The sequence below is a fragment of the Platalea leucorodia genome (assembly GCF_965183815.1).
Source record: "Platalea leucorodia genome assembly, chromosome: 5".
Classification (NCBI taxonomy): domain Eukaryota; kingdom Metazoa; phylum Chordata; class Aves; order Pelecaniformes; family Threskiornithidae; genus Platalea; species Platalea leucorodia.
In genome coordinates this window covers 83,966,934-83,985,832 of record NC_138827.1, presented here as the reverse complement: position 1 = coordinate 83,985,832, position 18,899 = coordinate 83,966,934, and the positions used below count along the sequence as shown (strand labels likewise).

At 42.0% G+C, this 18,899-nt stretch overlaps 1 protein-coding gene across 1 annotated transcript in view; it reads left to right on the top strand.

The window, feature by feature from the left end:
- Positions 1-18,899, top strand: part of LOC309590352 (unconventional myosin-X-like) — a gene marked incomplete at its 5' end in the record, with an annotated part of 96,801 nt that overhangs the window by 67,284 nt on the left and 10,618 nt on the right. The window contains 11 exons of the mRNA XM_082311471.1: positions 2,811-2,850; positions 4,393-5,184; positions 7,286-7,409; positions 7,913-8,156; positions 9,016-9,111; positions 10,766-10,859; positions 11,499-11,554; positions 13,257-13,399; positions 15,172-15,366; positions 16,637-16,794; positions 18,016-18,139. Coding sequence (XP_082167597.1) covers positions 2,811-2,850; positions 4,393-5,184; positions 7,286-7,409; positions 7,913-8,156; positions 9,016-9,111; positions 10,766-10,859; positions 11,499-11,554; positions 13,257-13,399; positions 15,172-15,366; positions 16,637-16,794; positions 18,016-18,139 — 2,066 coding nt within the window. The remainder of the gene's footprint in view (positions 1-2,810; positions 2,851-4,392; positions 5,185-7,285; positions 7,410-7,912; positions 8,157-9,015; positions 9,112-10,765; positions 10,860-11,498; positions 11,555-13,256; positions 13,400-15,171; positions 15,367-16,636; positions 16,795-18,015; positions 18,140-18,899) is intronic.

Here is an 18,899-nt window from a genome sequence, read left to right as displayed (position 1 = left end):
GCTCATTTTGCTGTCATTTTCTACTTGATGTCAAATGGCTTCATTCAGAGTGAGTAGCCAAAAAGGTACTAGCAGACCAACTGGGCTAAATCCTGAACTTCCACTTGACCTCAAAAATGAAGTGGAAGTCCACAGAAATTGCAAATCAGTTAATCTACTGAGAACAAGCAAAAAAACCTAACACACATGCAGACACAAAATTAGAAGGACCAAGATGCAAACAGAGCTATAATGAACTAAAAGTTGGCATGCAGTTATTGTGCATACACTGTTAGTAAAAGGGAGACATGGAGCAATTTGGTCTACTGTTCAACAGGAAGAAAAAATTATAATGTTGAGAAAGCTGAGGTATTTGATGCTATTTTTATTTGACTTCCCCAAAAGGCTTAGCTGTTGGACACTAAATGCAATTAGCACAGATGTGCAAGAATTCAGAACCTAGCAGGGAAATAAAAGGTTAGAGAATGCTCAGATAAATCAGATTACAAAGTAGTCATCCGGACGTCGTGAAATTAACGTTTGGGTACTTTAAGAACCGGCTGAAGCAGTTTGAATCAGTAGCTATTCTCTTTCTCTTCCTTTGTGGATAGCAATGGGGTTTCCATAAAACTGGAAAATTGCAAACATAATGACCCCCTTTTAAAATGGGAAAAGGAAGAACGAGGGAATTGTGGACCAGTCAGCTTAACCTCAAGTTCAGGAAGATACTGAAACAAATAATCAAACAGTTGTAAATGCTTGATAAAGGAGTTGAGAGCCAATGTGGATTTCTGAAGAACAAACAGCATTAAAGTTACCTGTTTCCTTATGTGATAGCCTTGTGGATAGGGAAAATCCACAGAGGGTAGGTAACTTGACTTTGGGTAGGTAGAGAGTAGGTACGGGCTTTGACATGTTATGACAATACTCTAAGACACTGTAAGGAATGTGGTTTGGAAAAAAGTAGATGAAACAAGACTAGGATTTATGGTTTTACTGCATTGTATTATTGCATTTTAATTAGCAAACAATAGTAGTTCTTTGTTAAATAGGAGAGAACTCTTGAATGGGATTCTTCCATGGTCTCTGCTGGATATGGTACTAGTGCAATGTTTTCATAATAAGTTAGATGAGGAAATACGAGTATCTTTATTAAATTTGCAGATAAAACCGTCTGGTGAGGGCCTGTAAGTATATAGCTAGACAGGATTACAATTCAAATACTTTTGGCAAATTAAATAAATGGTATGAAAAACATCGGATAACACTCAATACAGAAATATGCAGATCTACGGTTAGGAATAATCAAGTGCACAGAGAGAGAAGGAGGAATGCCGGCTTCAACAGCAGGAAGAAGGTCTGGAGGCTAAGTTGAGTATTAGTCACCAGTGTCATGCTGTGTGAGAGGAGAAAGCAAATGCCGCCCGTACACAAGATTGTTTCTGTAAGATATGGGGTGATTCTTCTGTTCCGCTTGGCACTGTTCAGGCTTCAGTTGGAGTACTGGCCCTGGTTTTGGGTATCACGTTTCAGGAAGGGTGCGGATCAGTTGGAGATGGATGGAAAGCAGCAAGAAATATCAGAAGTCTAAAAAACGTGAGGAACAGTTGCAGGAATTAGTGTGTAGATTGTAGGTGGTATTCCTGATCTGTTTTAAAACAGCTCTGCTTCTTGAACCCTCATATCATTTAAGGCAGTTGTTTAACTCATGACTACTGTTACAGATCTTTCAGTAGAGTTGGAACCATCTGGATCTCACTTATGTCAGCTTTCATTTATAAACATTCCCTGGATTTTTTTTTTTTTCCGAGAGAGCACAAGAGTGAGAACTTTAAAGACTTTGCGACTTGCAACTGCAATTTAGAGTTTGTCTGGGAAAAGCTGCAGGGCCTGGGAAATAAATATTGGTGCCCTCCTGTTTTGCTTGAGGTTGAATCATAGATTTGAGAGTTACCACTGCCAGTCTGAATTTAGCTGCACAGTGGTTGCTACAGGCAGACTCTTCCATCCAGCCACATCCTATCCCTGCTCCCTGTGCACGACTCTAGCATTTGTCTGTCTCCTAGTTCAGTTGCTTGTAGGATGCTCGCTGTGGAGAAACTGGCCATAGTGACAGCTTTCCCTTGGAGTGTAACCTTTTTGATCTGAGTGGAGATGCAGCACCGTGGGATAGTTTTTTTCCCTCTACTTGTGTTTACTAACAAACTCTGACTCTTACAGCCTTTACTAGTAAACTAGGTTTTGCATGCCACTGAGAAGTTATGCAAGCTGGAGTACCCAGGTCTTCAGAATTGAAAGTCCTCAGCTTAGTTACTTTAACAAAGTGCAAAAATTTGATAACTTTTTGGGGGCTTTAGAATAGTAAAAGCAAAATGAACCACAAATTCAGTGCTGGTATTGCAATAAGTCTGTTCTGTTTTAAAAAAAAAACAACCACAATTTCCTGATATCTGTCAATTGTGCATGTACAACCTCATTTAATATCCATGGATGTAAAGTACTTCAGAAGATTCTGTTTACATTTATCATGAGTCTAACTGATCTGCCTTCTGTCACTGTTTCCAATGTCCTTCCTAGTGTGTTCCAACTAATCCAATTTCCTGATTGATCTGAAAGTTAAGTGCATGAGGAAAATCTGTTGTATCCACAAAGGTCATGCCAACCACAGAGAATTGGGTTTTTACTAAATTACAAAAGCTTTTAAATCAGTCTTACAACAGGTACCTTATTTTAACCTTATCCATGGAGGGATGATGTGTCCATGTAATTCTAAAAGCGTCATGTAGAAGAACTGGGTCTGTCTCTGACTGTCACGTCTTGTTTTTTAACAGGGAAAAGGAGCAACTGAAGGTGCTACTCCAGGTGGCTCAGGTAAGTTTAACAGTTACTCTTTTCATATGTCTTCTCTGAGTGTCTGTGAAGGGTCCTCCGTTGCCCACACTTCGCCTGGAGCTAATATTGTATTGTGGCAACACTATTTAAAAAATGGGCTTTGTTCACTCAAAACCTGCAGGTATTTGGCTTCGGCAGAGGTGCATAGAGTTAACAAGGTGGGGTATTTTTCAAGGCTCATGTACCAGCTTGCATAGTTCCTATTTGAAAATTTCTGTATCGAACATGCAGCATTCTTTTTTATCTCTACTGCTTGAGCTTATTACATGACCTTGTGATGTGCTACTCTGCGACACAGTCTGTTTTGCTGGATTGTTGCCTGTAACAGCGAAAATAAGAGTGCAGAAGGCTGCTACCATGGCTAAAATAAACCCCTTGTAACTGATCTAATTGTTTGTTGGTACTTGATATATCAAAGAGCAGACCACCTACCCTGAGGTTTGTGAAAACAGCTGTGTATCTTCTTCTTTCTTTTCCCAAACCACTTGTTCGCCAGTTTCAGGCCAGCTCTGTTCAGGAGAGATGACAGATTAGAGTACAAAAATGCATTTGTCCACAAGTCAGAGCCAAGTAGAGAACAAGCAACAGGGTAACTGTAAAGAAAACAAGGATTGTGGCTTAAATGGGCCAGTTCATTGGCTGCATTGTCATACTCCTATCAGGAAGTACATTAAATACTTTTGGAGTTTATTTTTGCTTTTTCTTGCGTGTGTATGTTTTCAACATCCTCCATGGAGGGGAGGGTGGCTTTATCTTATAGCTAAATGTCAGTGAAAGTTACCAGTATCTTCCATCTTCTAATTATTGTGTACTCGCTAGAAATTTCCTGTTACTTCAGTGTGGAGAATAGAGGAAGACAGAGTCTTCAGCAGCCAGCCAGTCATCATCCATCCAGTGCTGCTAAAGAATGCCAAGAAATTCCGGGTGGAGTTTTGCTAGGGTGGGGTTGGAGTGGATACAGTGCTGCTTCATTGCAAATATCCCTTCCAGACCTAGATTCTGATGGTCAGACCTCTAACTCAGGAAACAACGAAATCCCCAAATGTTTTAATGCATTTCTGGGAAATGTTCAGCTTTTAAGCAGGCTATGCATATATGTATTCATATATAGTTGCTTTCTCCTCTATGTGTGTATGTGTGTGAGATACAGTTTAAAAAGAGAGGATGGACTTTCAGAATGCTGTTATCCAAATTGTAGTGTACAAAGAGGTGTAACATGAGCAGCGGACAGAGGGGCTCTTCTAAAAATTCACTGATCCCAGTGAGCTACTTTGTACAATTCAGAAAGGAGGTAGGCTGCTGGAAAAAAAGGAGCTACCTGAAGATCCCGTAGTTATACCTTTAGCTTTTACACCATGGATGATGGCAGGCGCTGATCAGAAAAGGAGAGGATGCTTAGAGTCATCTTTTTGTAGATGGGAAGTACCAGGCAAGCACAGGAGGTAGGAAGAATGAAAGGTCCAGACAAGGAACACATATAGGTTGAAGAAACTGCTTTAACACTATTATAAATTCTTTAAGGTGGAAGCAGTAAAGACTGAGGAGGTAGATATTCCCCTGCAAGAAGAAGAGAGACGTCAGATGGAGGAGATCTTAAGATTGGAGAAGGAGATTGAGAAGTTGCAGCAACAGAAGGAGGATCACATGTCTATCATCTGTGAAAACACCAGGAATGAAATCAATCGGCAGCGAGAAGAAGAGATCCAGAGGCTGGAAAAAGAGGCGTCGAGGGTTGCCCAGGAGTTCTTGGAGCTGCTGGATTTTGGCAATCTGGATGAAAGTGTGCAGAACTTAGAGCGCTCACTTTCTAGTGAGGGGACACTCAACATTGACTGCAGCCTGGTGGCACCACTAGCTGAAGAAGAAGTGGATGAGGGTTTTCACGCTGATGACGAAGGACGACCAACTTCCAGTTTGGTGGTCTTGAATCAGCATGGCACAAGAAACAGCAGTAATTACTCAGAGGAAGGTGCGGACACAAGCCTTTCACTTCTCCAAAGGGAGGTGGGAGAGGTGGTCCCTGCTCCAGGACAACCTGTGGAAAGAACCACTAGCCCCAAGGAGCAGAGAGCCCTATCTGACCCAGCAGAAAGCATTTACAGCACTGTCTCAGATATGCAAAGGAGTAAGAGCGGAGAGGTGGGAGAGACGATTTACACTTCCCCCCCGGATGTGGAGTCTGACTATGACCATGAGGAGTTCGATGGCTGTGGAGATGCAGGTAGCGCCTCAGCTGAGCCCCTGAACGGTGAGGAAGGTCTGAGACACTCCCATGGTACCAGCCTGGACTCCAACCGTGGCAGCCTGGACTCGGTAAGAATGCTTCACTTCACCTTTCTGGACATCAGTGTGACTTTGTTGATATCTATAACATCCTTGCCTTCTTGCTGTATGCCTGCTTGCTCTGGGTATTGCTACTAATACATAACTCTTACATCAGTAATCAGCTTGAAAAAAAGGGAAGAGTCAGATAGGCTGAAGGCCAGAGGGCTTGTGACTGTCCACTGTTACTGGTACGCAAGCTAGCACGTAGTTACCTAGGCTATTTTAGATTGTGTCCATCACCATATGTTAACGTAACACCCTTTAGGAAGACTGAAAGCAGGCAACTAATGTCTTGTAGGTATATGTTCTGCCTTAGAGAGATTTCACAGAAGTAGCCTGAGCTTCTAGTGGACAATCACAAGAAGAAATGCGGAAGGCGGGGGTTTGATTTGTTTCCATCACTAAAACTTCTCTTGTTCTAGTCCTGTTACTGTTCAGAGTCAAGGGTTTATTTTCAGCTGCTGTGTACAAGTTAAGCTATTCTAAGGCTTGAAGAAATTACTGTGCTGATCCAGGCTGGGTCCCGGTGCACACAACTAATACCAGTGAACCTTTTCATTCCTACCGCAGGGACAATGACAGGGTAGTAAAGCTGGGCTATTAGCCTCGCACTTGAAGCGTCTCAGCTTAGATCCCACACTAGGCTCTGGACTTCCCGAGTGCCCTCAGGCTAGTTGCTTAATAATGCAACGATAAATCCCCTTCCAGAACAGGATGTCAGCTAAGCCCATATAAGATTGTGAGGAGTTCAGGTGTGAAGCCAATGACAGCCATAAAAATACCTCAGATAAATGATGTCCCTGAAAAGAGTTGAACTAAAAAATATCTTTTAGAAAACCATTGATCTTTTATTTTTTTTTTTTAAGGAATTCAATTTACTTCCTTTGCTGTTCTTTTCCAATGGTGGATTGTGACCCTTCTTAAAAAGTTGCGTGATTTCTCCTGTTTGCATTTCCCTAATGTCAGCTGCCAGCCATCAGAATTTTTTATGATTTGATCTGCTTGAGTAAAGGTACCTTGTCTGTGGGCAGGTACTCACAGATGACTGTCAGGTAATCTTCAAGTCATGAATCATTCTGTCACAGCCTAGGCCAGTTGCTACCATTCTTCTTAAAATATAAATAGAAGTGGAGGATTTTATTGGGCTCCTCAGTGAGTAAGACTCATGAAAAATTCCGGTTGATACTATGTCATGGCTTGAGCCACAGCAAGAGATAACTGCAGCTGGGTCAAGGTCCCATCAGTAGCTGCTGATGCAAGAGTGCCTCCTTTTTGAGACTTAAAGGCAAGAGAGGGACAAGGAATGAGTGGAACAGAAATGAGACAAAAGAGGAGCGCAAAGGGGTCACAGAGAGGACAGAAAGGAAAACCGAAAAGAAGCAACATGCATCTGAGGGAGGAAAAGGTCTAAGGAGCTGCCTTCATTAGTATTAAATTAATGAAGCCAATCAAAGGAAGTTGTATTTAAGGTAAAGGAAATAATAGGGTAATTTGGGATTTCATGTGTGAAGTACTTTCTTATGGCTGAGGGCCACTATCTAGTTGGAGAACAGGGAGGAGTAAATACTGTACTATTATTTCAGTAGCTTAGATCTTTGTTTTTAGGGTTCAGTTACCCTGGAACGTGTGTTTTTTTCCTAATCAACCCAAAGCAAGGCATTTCCTTGCTGGGATTAGACTAGTGCTCCATCTTGTCCAGCATCTTGGCATGTCTGCCAAAAAAAGTCAGAAAAATCCTCCAAAATGAAGAATTCTCTCTTAATCCCATTACATCAAATTTTGGACTGTGGGCTCTGCCTTAAAACAGGAAGGTTTGTTACTGCAGGTAACTGGAGTTTTCTAGCCATGTCCACTGCCGAATGTTGCTCTCCTTGCTGGTATGAAAATTCCATGCTCTGGAGACTCTTGCTTTAGGCATTAATGGGTAAGCTGTCAAGCCTTTAGTTTTACTGTATTGCTTTTTTTGTAAAGGGAGTATGTGTGGTTTTGCACCTTCTGATCATGTGACTTCTCTAGCCTTGTTACTTTGCTCCAGTCCTCCTGTGACCAGCAGAACCCAAGTAGCCTGTATTTCTTCTTTTCCTTTTAGTTTCTGGACAGTGAAGAAGAAGTGGATGTTTACATTGATACAGATGAAGAGTTTTGTAATGGGCGAGTCACTATCTTCAATGGCTCAGGACCACCCTATTTTCACAGCTATCTCTACATGAAGGGTAAGAGGCTTTAGCCAAAGCCACGGAATCATGGAATCCAGGAAACCTGCTTTCCTCTTCTGCTTCTCCAGAATCATCATCTTCATCTGCTCTTAGTTCTGTTTACTCTCTTTTTTTTTTTTTTTTCCTTCTTTTATTTAAAACAAGCAAATAAAACAAAGAGCTAGGAGGTGGATGTCAGGGAATTAGACTGGATATCTTTGCCACTGAGACCTAGTTGTGCCCACTTGATATGGGCTTAAATGACTCATTCTGAGCGACAAAACTGAAGACAATACAAAAATACTTGAGCGGTCCATATATTTCTATATTTTGTGTTTGTTTCACTAGTTTGTTCTGGTTTTTCTCTGTCCAAACTTAAGCATAACCTTGTTTCTCTCCCTCGGCTCCTTTTGTTTCATGTTAGGAACTGAAGTGGCACCTAAGTGCCCATGAAGCAGGATCAGAATGGAAACATGGCCCTTGTTGCATGTCTGATGAAATCTTGCTCCCTCGCTTTGCAGGAGGTCTCATGAACCCATGGAGGCGGCGCTGGTGTGTTCTGAAGAACGAGGCCTTCATGTGGTTCCGCACCAAGCAAGAGGCACTGAAGTCCGGCTGGCTCTATAAAAAGGGTGGAGGCATGTCAACACTTTCACGCCGCAACTGGAAACGCCGTTGGTTTGTGCTTCGAGAATCCAAGCTGATGTACTTTGAGAATGATAGCGAGGAAAAGCTGAAGGGGACAATTGATATCAGAAGGGCAAAGTGAGTGAAGAATAAATCCTTTTGATCCCTAGTATTTACTCTCTAAATCGATAATGATGCCAGTTTATCGGCCTACATATCTCCTATAGGGCTAGGAGAATCAGAAACGTAAGGGAAGGAAAAGACAATTAGAGCTTCTAGTTTTACTCTGGAGGGAGTCTGGAATTACTTGATAGTTCTTTTTCCAGTCTTGCATTTCATAATCCGGCAGAAGCTCTTTCCAAGCCATGGATGGAGCCAGACCAGGAGGGGCTAATTAAGTACATACCCCATGCATTCTCCCCTGCCCTGACTCCATCTGTTTCCTGGCTTCTCCAGGCATTTCATAGAGGTGGTATGAAGCTCCCAGCAGGATTTGAATTTGGCAGCATATACTATGCCTTTTCCGGAGCCCTGAATGCTCTTTTTGCTGCCATAGCCAATTCCTCATCTCCTGCTGTAAGAAAGGAGAGACTAGTCACCGATTAGCATCATGTGGGCCTGTAAAGTGCCAAAAAGAGCGGCACACCCCACTTTGTAAACAGCCCTCTGTATCAACTTCCCTCTTACCACTTCTTCCATCTAGTCTGCTGGTGTCTTGAAGAAAATCCATTTAACACCTTAAGCTTTGCATTTGTAGTAGATTAACTGTACACATATTTTCAAAGGGACCCTAAAAGTCTTAATGTGTATTAGAGGAATTTTGTGTTTCTGTCAGAGTTAGGAGCCATCTGAACGAGTGATTTCCCTTTTGTATGGTGAATGGTACGATATGAAAAAATCCAGATGGAATTTATGCCTGTGAAAGGTTTTCAGCCAGATGGAATTTATGCCTGTGAAAGGTTTTCAGTTTTGGCTCTTGTGATTTGCTGTGTTCCAGGGAGATTGTGGACATTCATGAAAAGGAGAATGCCTTGGACATTGTGACAGAAGACAGAGTTTATCACATCGTCGCAGAGTCTCCAGAAGATGCCAGGTATAAGAGGGAGTTTTGTTAGGTTTGTTCATTCAGTGCAGGTCTGACCCAACTACTCATGGGAGAGCCTGGGAAACATAATCAATTCCCTTTTGCTGGAGAAAAGAGGGGATTTGTTCCAGAGTGTCATTTTGTGCTTACTGGGAGGTACCACACCTACTTTGGAGACTCCCTGTTGTAGCTGCCAAGATGGTGGTTCAGCCTATCTGTCGGTCACAGGACTGCCACTTCTTATGTGGCTGTGAGCATGCTGAATTCAAGGGTTACTTCAGGAGACACACAAAACCTTAATATAAACTGGAACATCTAATAGCTGATTTATTTATTAAATGGAATCTTGAATCAAACAAAAAGTCTATTCATGTTGTCTGTAAATGATTGCGAGAGCAGCTGGGTTTTATCCAGGAGACAGAGAAAAGGCTGCAGCTTATCAGAGTCTGTAGTGTCATCTGATAAAATCTTCCCAGTGCAAGGCAAACAAATGACTCATGTCCTTCCTTCTTGCCGTCCTGGCCAGGCAGTGGGAATCAGTTGTTTAAGGGCAGGTTGGACAACCTGTTTTGGCTATGCAAAGCCAAGTTAAGAGGTTACTGTGCCTAGATGCTCATGTCTTCCCACTTTTCCCACTCTTAGCAAGGCTTCTGCTCTCTCAGCCCAGCCAGTGTAACTGTTTCTCTGATCTACTTTAATCTGATTCTGTGAAGTTATTTAGGGTCTGTTGTTATTTCATTTGGGTGTAGGGGTAGTAAGGAGGAAAGTGTTTGGACACAAATAAATTAACAGAAATAGACTAAAGAACGGCCACAGGAACAAGAAACAGGCAAATTCAAGGGGCAGTAGCTGAAGAAACAGTAACTTCCTAACCCGGACCTTCCACCGGCTGGAGTAGGCGTGCCCTAAGATAGCACTGCAGAATTGCTAGGGCAAGTGTAAACCAAGTGTGGCCTCTGTCAGTGCTATATCAGTCTCTGTTCTGAGGGAGAAGAAAGCACCAACACTTGCGCTAGCAAAGGGCAGATTAGCAGATGTTGTAGAGTATCCAATTTGAGAATCCTCCATGAAGTCTCAATGTTTGCTGATCTCACTGGAAGCTGCAGATAAGAATCTGCTTGTTCTGCAACAGAGATTAGCCTCCAGATATGTCTGTAAGGAGAAGCCCTTTCACAGACAAATAACTCCAAATTAACTTACAAAAACCACGTGATTAATTGACAGCCATATGACTTTCAAGTTTATGAGCAGATCAGAGACTAGTTAAGAAGGCTCCCAGGCATCTCTAGGACTCTAGTCCAGGAAGATTCCCAGCTGACCCAGTCTTTACAACTGCTGTATGCCCTCCTCAGTCTGCTGACGTGTGCTCCCTGGTGAGGCCACTGCCTGCTTCCAGTTCCTTGAATAGCAAGTAGAAAACTGGATTTTGCGGGAGCAGCTGTCAGTGGATTGGAGAACATGCACAGAATTTTCATGGATAAATAAGGAGGAAGGAAGACATTAGAGTCTGGTGCGATCAGCCCAAGAGATATTTTGTAGCATAGTCCTCAGGAAATTGTGAATGAAGACATTTTCCCACAGGCAGCTTTCCAGGTTCCTTGGTCATATTCTAGAGCTAGCTTCACTACCCAAATCTTAACTTTGAGTCTGTTTCGATTGCCAGTGGTTGGTTTAATGTCCTGAGCCGAGTACACAGCGCTACAGCACAGCAGCTGAGGGAAATGCAAGATGAACAGGCCAATCCAAAGAATGCTGTGGTAAGTTACTGTGCAACCAGTCTGTGGGCATGCTTAGAGCCCTCTGTGTTTAACTATTTTATGCATGTTTCTCCAGCACTTGCAGTGCTGTAGTTCATGTGCAGTATAAGAAAGGTGGACGATTATTATAAAGAAACGGCAACGCTGATACAAAAGATGGTAAGCAGTGGGGAACATAGTGGTTGTGGTGGGTGGCTCAGCTTGATCACCAATGGCTCTCCTCTTTGGTTTGGAGGAGAGAGGGGGGCTGCCTCATGCAGATAAAATGTCTTTGGATGGGATTATGGGACTAGTCTGAGTCACAGTTATTCCAGACAGAAGACACACAGTGGGAAGAATAGAGTATTTATGTGTGTTGCTAGTACTGAGAAGTGGAGGCAGAGGTTATTTTAGACCTTCATAATGATCTCTGGAAATTTGTAGCTCTTTTTTTGTCCAGTCCTGTGGAGCCCTTGCACATCTTCTCATGCTGTTTAGGGAGCAAAGATGACTCACTCATGCCTTTCTCATATGTTCATTTCTACTCAAGCTATTGGAATTCAGAAGAATGTGTTCAGTTCCAGTCCTATTCATGAAGGAGAATGTCTGTAATTTAAGATGCAAGCAATTCCTGTTATCTGTGTCTCTCTCACTGTACAGGGAACCCTGGATGTTGGGCTTATTGACTCTGTCTGTGCCTCAGACAATCCTGATAGGTAGGTACAGCAATCTCATCATCTCTTAGATTGGAAACTCTCAGACATATTTTTCTGGGTAGGTCCAGGTTTTGTTTGGGGTTTGCATTTGTTTAAACTCCTAAGAATTGATCTTCAAACAAATAAACTCAACTGAAGTCTTCAGGTTGTTTCAAGCTATGTTACTTCACAGGCATGAAGTTCACAAGTGTATTTTCTTTGAGTGAAAGTTCAGATACTCCGTTCCATCTTAAAAGTGGGAACAGCATAATCTCAATGTCAGGAAATTATAGTCTTACCTATTATTAACACTGAAAAAAAAAAATGTCCAGCAAAAGCAGCACTTCCAGTTTTTCAACAGCGTAATTTCGAGTTTATCTTGTAAATTTAGGAAAAAAAACAGCATTGTGGAAGAATAATGGATGAATTTAAAAATCTGTGCTCTTCTTGAAATCTTTGCAATGCAACAGAGCACGGACCTTTAGTTCACGGATTGGTTAGTTTCAGAGAAGAGATTATGGGACATTTCATATCAGTTTACGTTAACATTTAATTATTTCCTACAGTGTTAACAGGTTCAGCCAGGGCAAAGCTTCTCACTACAGCGCTGAAGTAAAATGTTAGCTATTAAGTTATTTACCTCTGTGGTCTGGTTTTTTTCCTCATGCAGGTTGACAGGACTTTGGGGTTACTAGCTTAGACAATGCATATCTCAGTAGCAAACTAAGATTTTGTTGATCAAAATATTTTAGCCAGTTCTCAGCCTGGACTCCTCATAGTTAGTCTGTGTCCCAGTAAAAAACTAGGCACAAGTAGTAAGCTGAAGAGTCAAAATTTGTTCATGCACCTGCTGAGATATGCTCTTCTAGAGTACCACTGTTTGAATCAATGTTAAACAAATTCTGAGGAGAATGCTTATTTTTCAACCAAGGTTTTTATGCAGCTTATTTTTATATTCCATAGGTTTATGCAGTGGCTTGATTTGCACCTTTTACCTTTTGCTTCATACTTGCATTCTACTTTTCAATTTCTCTTTTTTTCTCATAGAAATCCGTGTTTGCTTCAAAGCTTTCTGAGTCTGTCCTCTTAGAACTGGTCTTTTTTTTTTTTTTTTCCCCATTTTCCTGTAAAGCATCGATTCTGTGCAGAATTGTGAATATTCTTTTGGTAGGACACATTTATCTGTTGCAAGAGAAGGGCAAATTCATCTACGAGCAATATAACAGTTTTTCCTGTTTTGTCAGGATCAGCTCATTCTTTTAAAAACCAATCTGAAACCCATTTTAGCTGACCCTGCTGGGACCTACATTTGCTACTGCATCACTGGTTTTAATAAGTACGAGGAGACTGGCTGTACTAGCTCAGCCAAGTGGTACTAGCACTAGCTCAGTCCAATCAGAAGGTAACACAAAGTCATTTGCTTATGAACCCAGGACATTTTACAGCTGGTCATTATGGTCATTAGCTAATTAATGTTTTCTAGTCTTTGGAAATAGCTTTTGAAAGATGTTTAATTCCATTTATCTGGTCTCTGCATTCATCGGTTTGCAGACAAGCTGCACGGGAGATGCTTTTAAGTGTTTCTACACTTCTCTGCAGTTTGTATTCAGAGGATCTTTTCTGCATTTTTTTATGGGAAGGTAGAGGACATGGCTTTGGGTGTGCTGTGAGTTGAGATATTTGTATGGTTATGACCAATTCTAATGCTTTTATTTTCCGGCAGACCAAATTCTTTTGTGATCATCACAGCAAATCGAGTGATTCACTGCAACAGCGACACCCCTGAGGAGATGCATCACTGGATCTCCCTGCTGCAGAAACCAAAAGGCGAATCTAAGGTCGATGGCCAGGAATTCCTTGTGAGAGGTAAAAGGAAATGCATGCAATTACATGTGAAACTCATCTTCCATTTATAATCCGAGGGGGAGGTTTGATTGTAGCTAATCCAATCTAGGATTTAGCTGCTCCCCAAAAACAGTCATTCTCTGCCCCCCTCCACCTTCCTGTCCGCTGCTTGCCACGTCCTGTGTTGTGCGGGCTCTGGATCTTATCTGATTCCCTGTCAGGTGGATTCAGAAAGCTACAGCTGGAAAAAAATAAGTACTTCTTTATACGTTTGGTTTTCTGATGTTAGTTCCAGAGCCTATTTCAACATGTCCAGCAAATGCCATCAGGGAATAGGAGGGAGCATGGCTGCTGTTTAGGAGCAGCTGGCTTAGACTGACTATAACATGACACTGCAGCTTTTGTTTTCAGAAAGCTCTGTTCCTTCTGACACCTGTCATGTAGAGAGGGAGGGAGAGAGATCTTTGTGGGATTGCTGCTCTCCTCAGCTAAACAAACTAACCTGGTTCTGGTAGACATAGTGAGGTGAGAATAATTCTCTGAGGCTAAGCAAAAGATTTAAATTATGATGTCTCTAGCTAGAGCTTAGTTAGAGATGGAGGAGCTGATGCATGAGTAGTGATCACACACATATTACAAAATATTCCCCCGTTTGTTTCAAATATTTTTAAATTTCCTTAGTACTTTCAGCTCATCACATGGTCTTAAACATACAGAGACACTCCTGATCCAGTCTGTGGAAAGCAAGTGCATGAACAAATTGCCTTACATCTTCCAGAAAGTATCTGTGAGGGAATAAAGGTCTGAGGGTGGTCATGGCAAGGCAGGAGGACAGGAAGAAAAGGGTCACCAAACAGTGGCACAAGCCTTCCATCCTAGTCTTAAACATTTCAAGGAGATTGAGTGATATAAAGTATATTATCAGACAACAGTTTGAGTACCTTAAATTAAAAATACTTAATTGCAAGGCAACAGTTCCTTTTATCTCATATTGTTCATTAGTTAAAGAAAAAAAGGAATGCTCCTTTGCAAAGTCAATGTATGCTCTGCACTTCACAGTAAGATATCTGTGTGACTGTGGTGTAGCCATGAAGGCATGTATTCAGGAAGGTCCGTCTCTTTTTCTTTATATGGAACCTCTGGGCTCAGTCCCACATTCTTTGAACTTTGTGCCTTGTGGGTGGACATTGCTTTTTACAGCTCTGAATAGAAAATTGTCTTTTTGACAGTTTTAGCAATGCAGACTGTCATTTTTTCTTTTATAGTATTGAATTTTCTTTTCTTTTTTCTTTTTTTTCTTTTTTGAGGAATCTAAAATGAGAGAGAAATTATTTTTCCTGACTGTGGGAGGAAGAGATGCATGTAATGCTTAGAGATCTTTCTACTAGAAGACATGTATCACCAAACCTCTTCCATCGAGGTTTGGATAGGCATTTGCCATCTCTTTGGAAGAATGAATTGTAAATTATTTATTCAGAAGTTTGTGACTTGTGAGGGAAGCATCCTGAATAGAGGATGCCCTTATGGTGATGGCAAACTAAACCATAGGTCATTGATAAAAAAATAAGTAGGGCTGAAGGATGGAACAGCTCTGTGGAAAATTTTGGGCTAATTTCTTGCAGTGACTGTGGAGGATACTGCTATAGCCAGTAAAGCAGAGCTGGTAGGTCCCAGCATGAGCCTTTTGCAGAGAGGTGGAGTTCTGGTCCCAGTGTTAGAGAGCCACCAGGCAAGAGACAGGACTGCTGTGGTGGTGAAAGACAACCATTGACATGTTTGTGTTCCTGCGCTAGGCTGGCTTCATAAAGAGGTTCAGAGCAGCAACAAGATGTCCTCTCTGAAGATGAAGAAACGCTGGTTTGTTCTGACAAACACTGCCCTCGATTACTACAAGTCATCTGAGCGCACAGCTGCCAAGCTTGGCACGCTTGTGCTCAATAGCCTCTGCTCTGTAGTGCAGCCCGATGAGAGAGTCTTCAAAGACACAGGTGAGAGGATGAAAGCGGTCATGAGCAGACCCTCCGTGTGTGGAGTTGCCTGAAGAGGGGACAGTGCAGGAATGTCGTGGTGTGCCATGTTGAGGGGTGGTCTTGATGTTATCTGAGGCTCTGTGTCTGGCTGCAAAACATCTTTCCCCACAGAGACCGTAACAGACTTGCAAAGGGCCAGAGAATAGTGTGCAAGTGACGCTAATTCCCTCACGCTCGACAGAGATACACAGTGCTGATGTTTTTTCACTGAGTAGTGTCACCATTTGAGTTTTTCCCTAATTTGGGAAAGGGGTATGAGTTCTTGAAGTTGAAATGTAAATAACGATTAACACTGTAATTATCAGTACATCTCCATAAATAACTGTCACTTTGTAGCATGACCTACATTTGTCTCTGGGGTCAATGTTATTCTCTTAAATAACAGCAATGGCATACACTGTAAGTCTTTTTTGTAGCATCACTCAACTTGTTAGAACCAAAAGATGACAAGGGCCTATGTTTACTTTCTGTGCGGCGTGATGCAGTTCTGGGAAGGCAGGATCTGGCATGATCCTCCATTGCGTGCCTGATAAGTTTGGGATGGAACTGGGATTATGAGCCGAGGGCTGAATCCCATTGATAGGGGTGAATAAATTCACCCCTATTATGAATATTAAGGTGAAGCTTAGAACAAGATTTGAAATACTGGACTTTTGAATACTGGAGTAACTTGGGATATTTTTAAAAAGGGCTGGAAGCAGACTGGAAGCATGTAGTAAAGTGAGAGGAAATTTATTCTGCTCACTCGCAAGAAATCGTCCATGTTTTTGATCTCAACAGATGTCTAGGGCTGCCTTTGGCAGAGTGAATTGTCATCATCCTGACCTGTTGTCTCGGTTTATGTCAAACATATTATTTTTAAAAGTTATGAGAATTGATTTGGCAATCTGACTGGGTGCTGTGTATAGAGTGGTCATTTTCTGAGTGATTAATAGCACAGTGTAGCCCAAACCCTGTCTGTGAAAGTGAGCTGCCTGGTCGGCAAGGAAGTATTCATGTTAACACTGTGAGATACTTGTATCTTGGAAAGCTGTCTTTGTGCCAGCACCCGGATTGGGACCTTCCTGGTGATAAATACGGTTTGGAAATGGGGGATGTGAGTTTTAACCGGACACACCATATGTGGCTATCAAAGCAGGAAGAGTTTTTCTCAGCCACGTGTCACAGACAAAAAGAGAAGATAATGTGGAAGCAAGTTTCACCTTCCAGCTTCTTCATGTCTCCACAGGCTATTGGAACATCATTGTCCATGGGCGAAAGCACTCCTACAGACTGTACACGAAGCTGTTGAATGAAGCTATGCGCTGGGCCTCCGCCATTCAAGGTGTCATTGACAGCAAAGTTCCCATAGAAACACCTACACAGCAACTAATTCGTGACATCAGGGTAGGTGGCATTGTGCTCATTCCCAAGTGAACTGGGAGCAGCCACATCACTGCTGGCCTTACCCAGCCATTGCTGAGAATCTGGCAAGAAATGGAGGTGCTGTCTTAGAGGAAAAAAGAAAAATAAATTATTTCTTAGAACTCGAAATGATTGTGCAACTAAATAATCAAATCTTAATGTGAATTTTATTTTGAATTAGCATGTTAACTGATCTGCATAAGTTTAGGCTACAACTACTGTGTAACTACAAATTGCATGCAGGATTACACCATTAAGCATTTGCACATCTCCGCTGCGTCCTTTCTTCTCCCTAAGCATCCTCTGGACACAAATAAAAAAATTTCCATTCCTACCAGCCATATGACTTTGCTGTACCCTAAAGTCCTCTTCATACCTTAGGCTTGTGTGGCTAAATAGCAGAGTAAAGGGTGGAAAGAAAATAATAATTTTTGAAAAGGCTTCTTTCCAGAAACTCTGGCAAATTGAATTCAGAATCATACTAGAAGACAGACCAAAGCATACACAGATATGTGTGCGTAAACATACACATTGTGAGGAGCTCTAAACTAGGTACAATTAGATAGTAACTATTCAGGAAGAAAGAGCTGGGAGTGGTTGTGGAGAACCTTGGAAAACTTCAGCTCAGGGTTCAAGGACAAATGGAGTGTTAAGTATTGTTAGGGAAGGAATATAGGATAAAATGTGGAAGACTGTGATGCTGGTGTGTATGATAGTGACCGGCCCAGATTTTGCACACCATGTGCATTTTGGTTGTCCATCCTGTAAACATACCTAGTATAACCAGACAAATTCAGGGAGGACAGGCTCATTATTACATACCGAACATGGTGGATCTGTGGTCAGAAAGTCCATTAACCATTTACTGTTGAAAGTTTGAAGGATATACCAGGGAGGAATCGTGCCATACATGCCTGTTACATGCCTGCATTAGGTATCAGCTGCAAGCCACGTTTGAAGGCAAGATCTTGTGCTTGATGACCTTTGGTATGACCCAGCACAGCTATTCTTATGTGTAACTTTCAGAAATAATATACAGAGTAACTTTTATATGTGAGTTATGTTTTGGTCACCTAGTCCCTTTATGGACCTCCACAAACTTAGATAAAGGTGGTTGAGCCTGAACCTAAATGTGTAAGGACATCCTGCGAAAGACTATCCCCATTTGAGGATAATTTTTTTCTTTTTTTTTTTTTTTTTCAGGAAAACAGCACCAACTTTGAAGTAGTCGAACAGACATACAGGAGGAACCCAATCTTGCGATATACCCAGCACCCGTTGCATTCCCCATTGCTCCCGCTACCGTATGGAGATGTTAGTGTCAACTGTAAGTATTTTACCCATGTGACAGAATCTGCTCACATTTTGAGGATCAGTGTGGAGCCTGAGCACCACGAAAGTGCTCTGTAAGCTCTTTCTATGGAGGGGAAGTCTGTTTGGGGCAGTATAGCCCACAGGGTTCAGAGAGAGGGAGCAGTCGCTTTCTCTACTCAGACTGTATTCTGTGTCCGCTGCCTCGTATCTTAGGAACACTGAATCTTAAAGTAAGTAAGTGGGGGCAGATAGTTTATCATCCATCCAGGGGAGGTGCAGCCTGTCATCCTTGAGCCGCAGCTGGGTTGCGAATGGCTCCAGTGCAAACCCTACAACAGGATTACATCATGCAACCGGCAGTGGGATAGCATTCATACAGAAGCTGCTGTAAAACCAGACTAAATTAATCCTTTCTTCAGATGCTTCAGGAACATGAAAGAGCTAGACTGTTTGATAGGCCACCAGAAAACCAAAGTGGTTTGCTGACAATTCCAGACTGGCATACGAAAACTGAAAGCTGCTGCTCAAGGCCTATAGAAGAATCTCTAGCATGGAATGACTGGGCCACAAAATCTTTTCAGAAACTAATTTCAATCTGGATATGCAAAGCAATGTATATGGGAAAAACAGTCTGCCACATAGGCAGTAATGGGTCTGAGTGATCCAGTTTTGCTTAGGAAAGTGAACACAAATTTACATAGCTTTATGAAAACGTCAACTCTTGTGCTGAGCACAGAAACAAAACAGCTAATGCAAGGTTTTGAAAGCTTAGA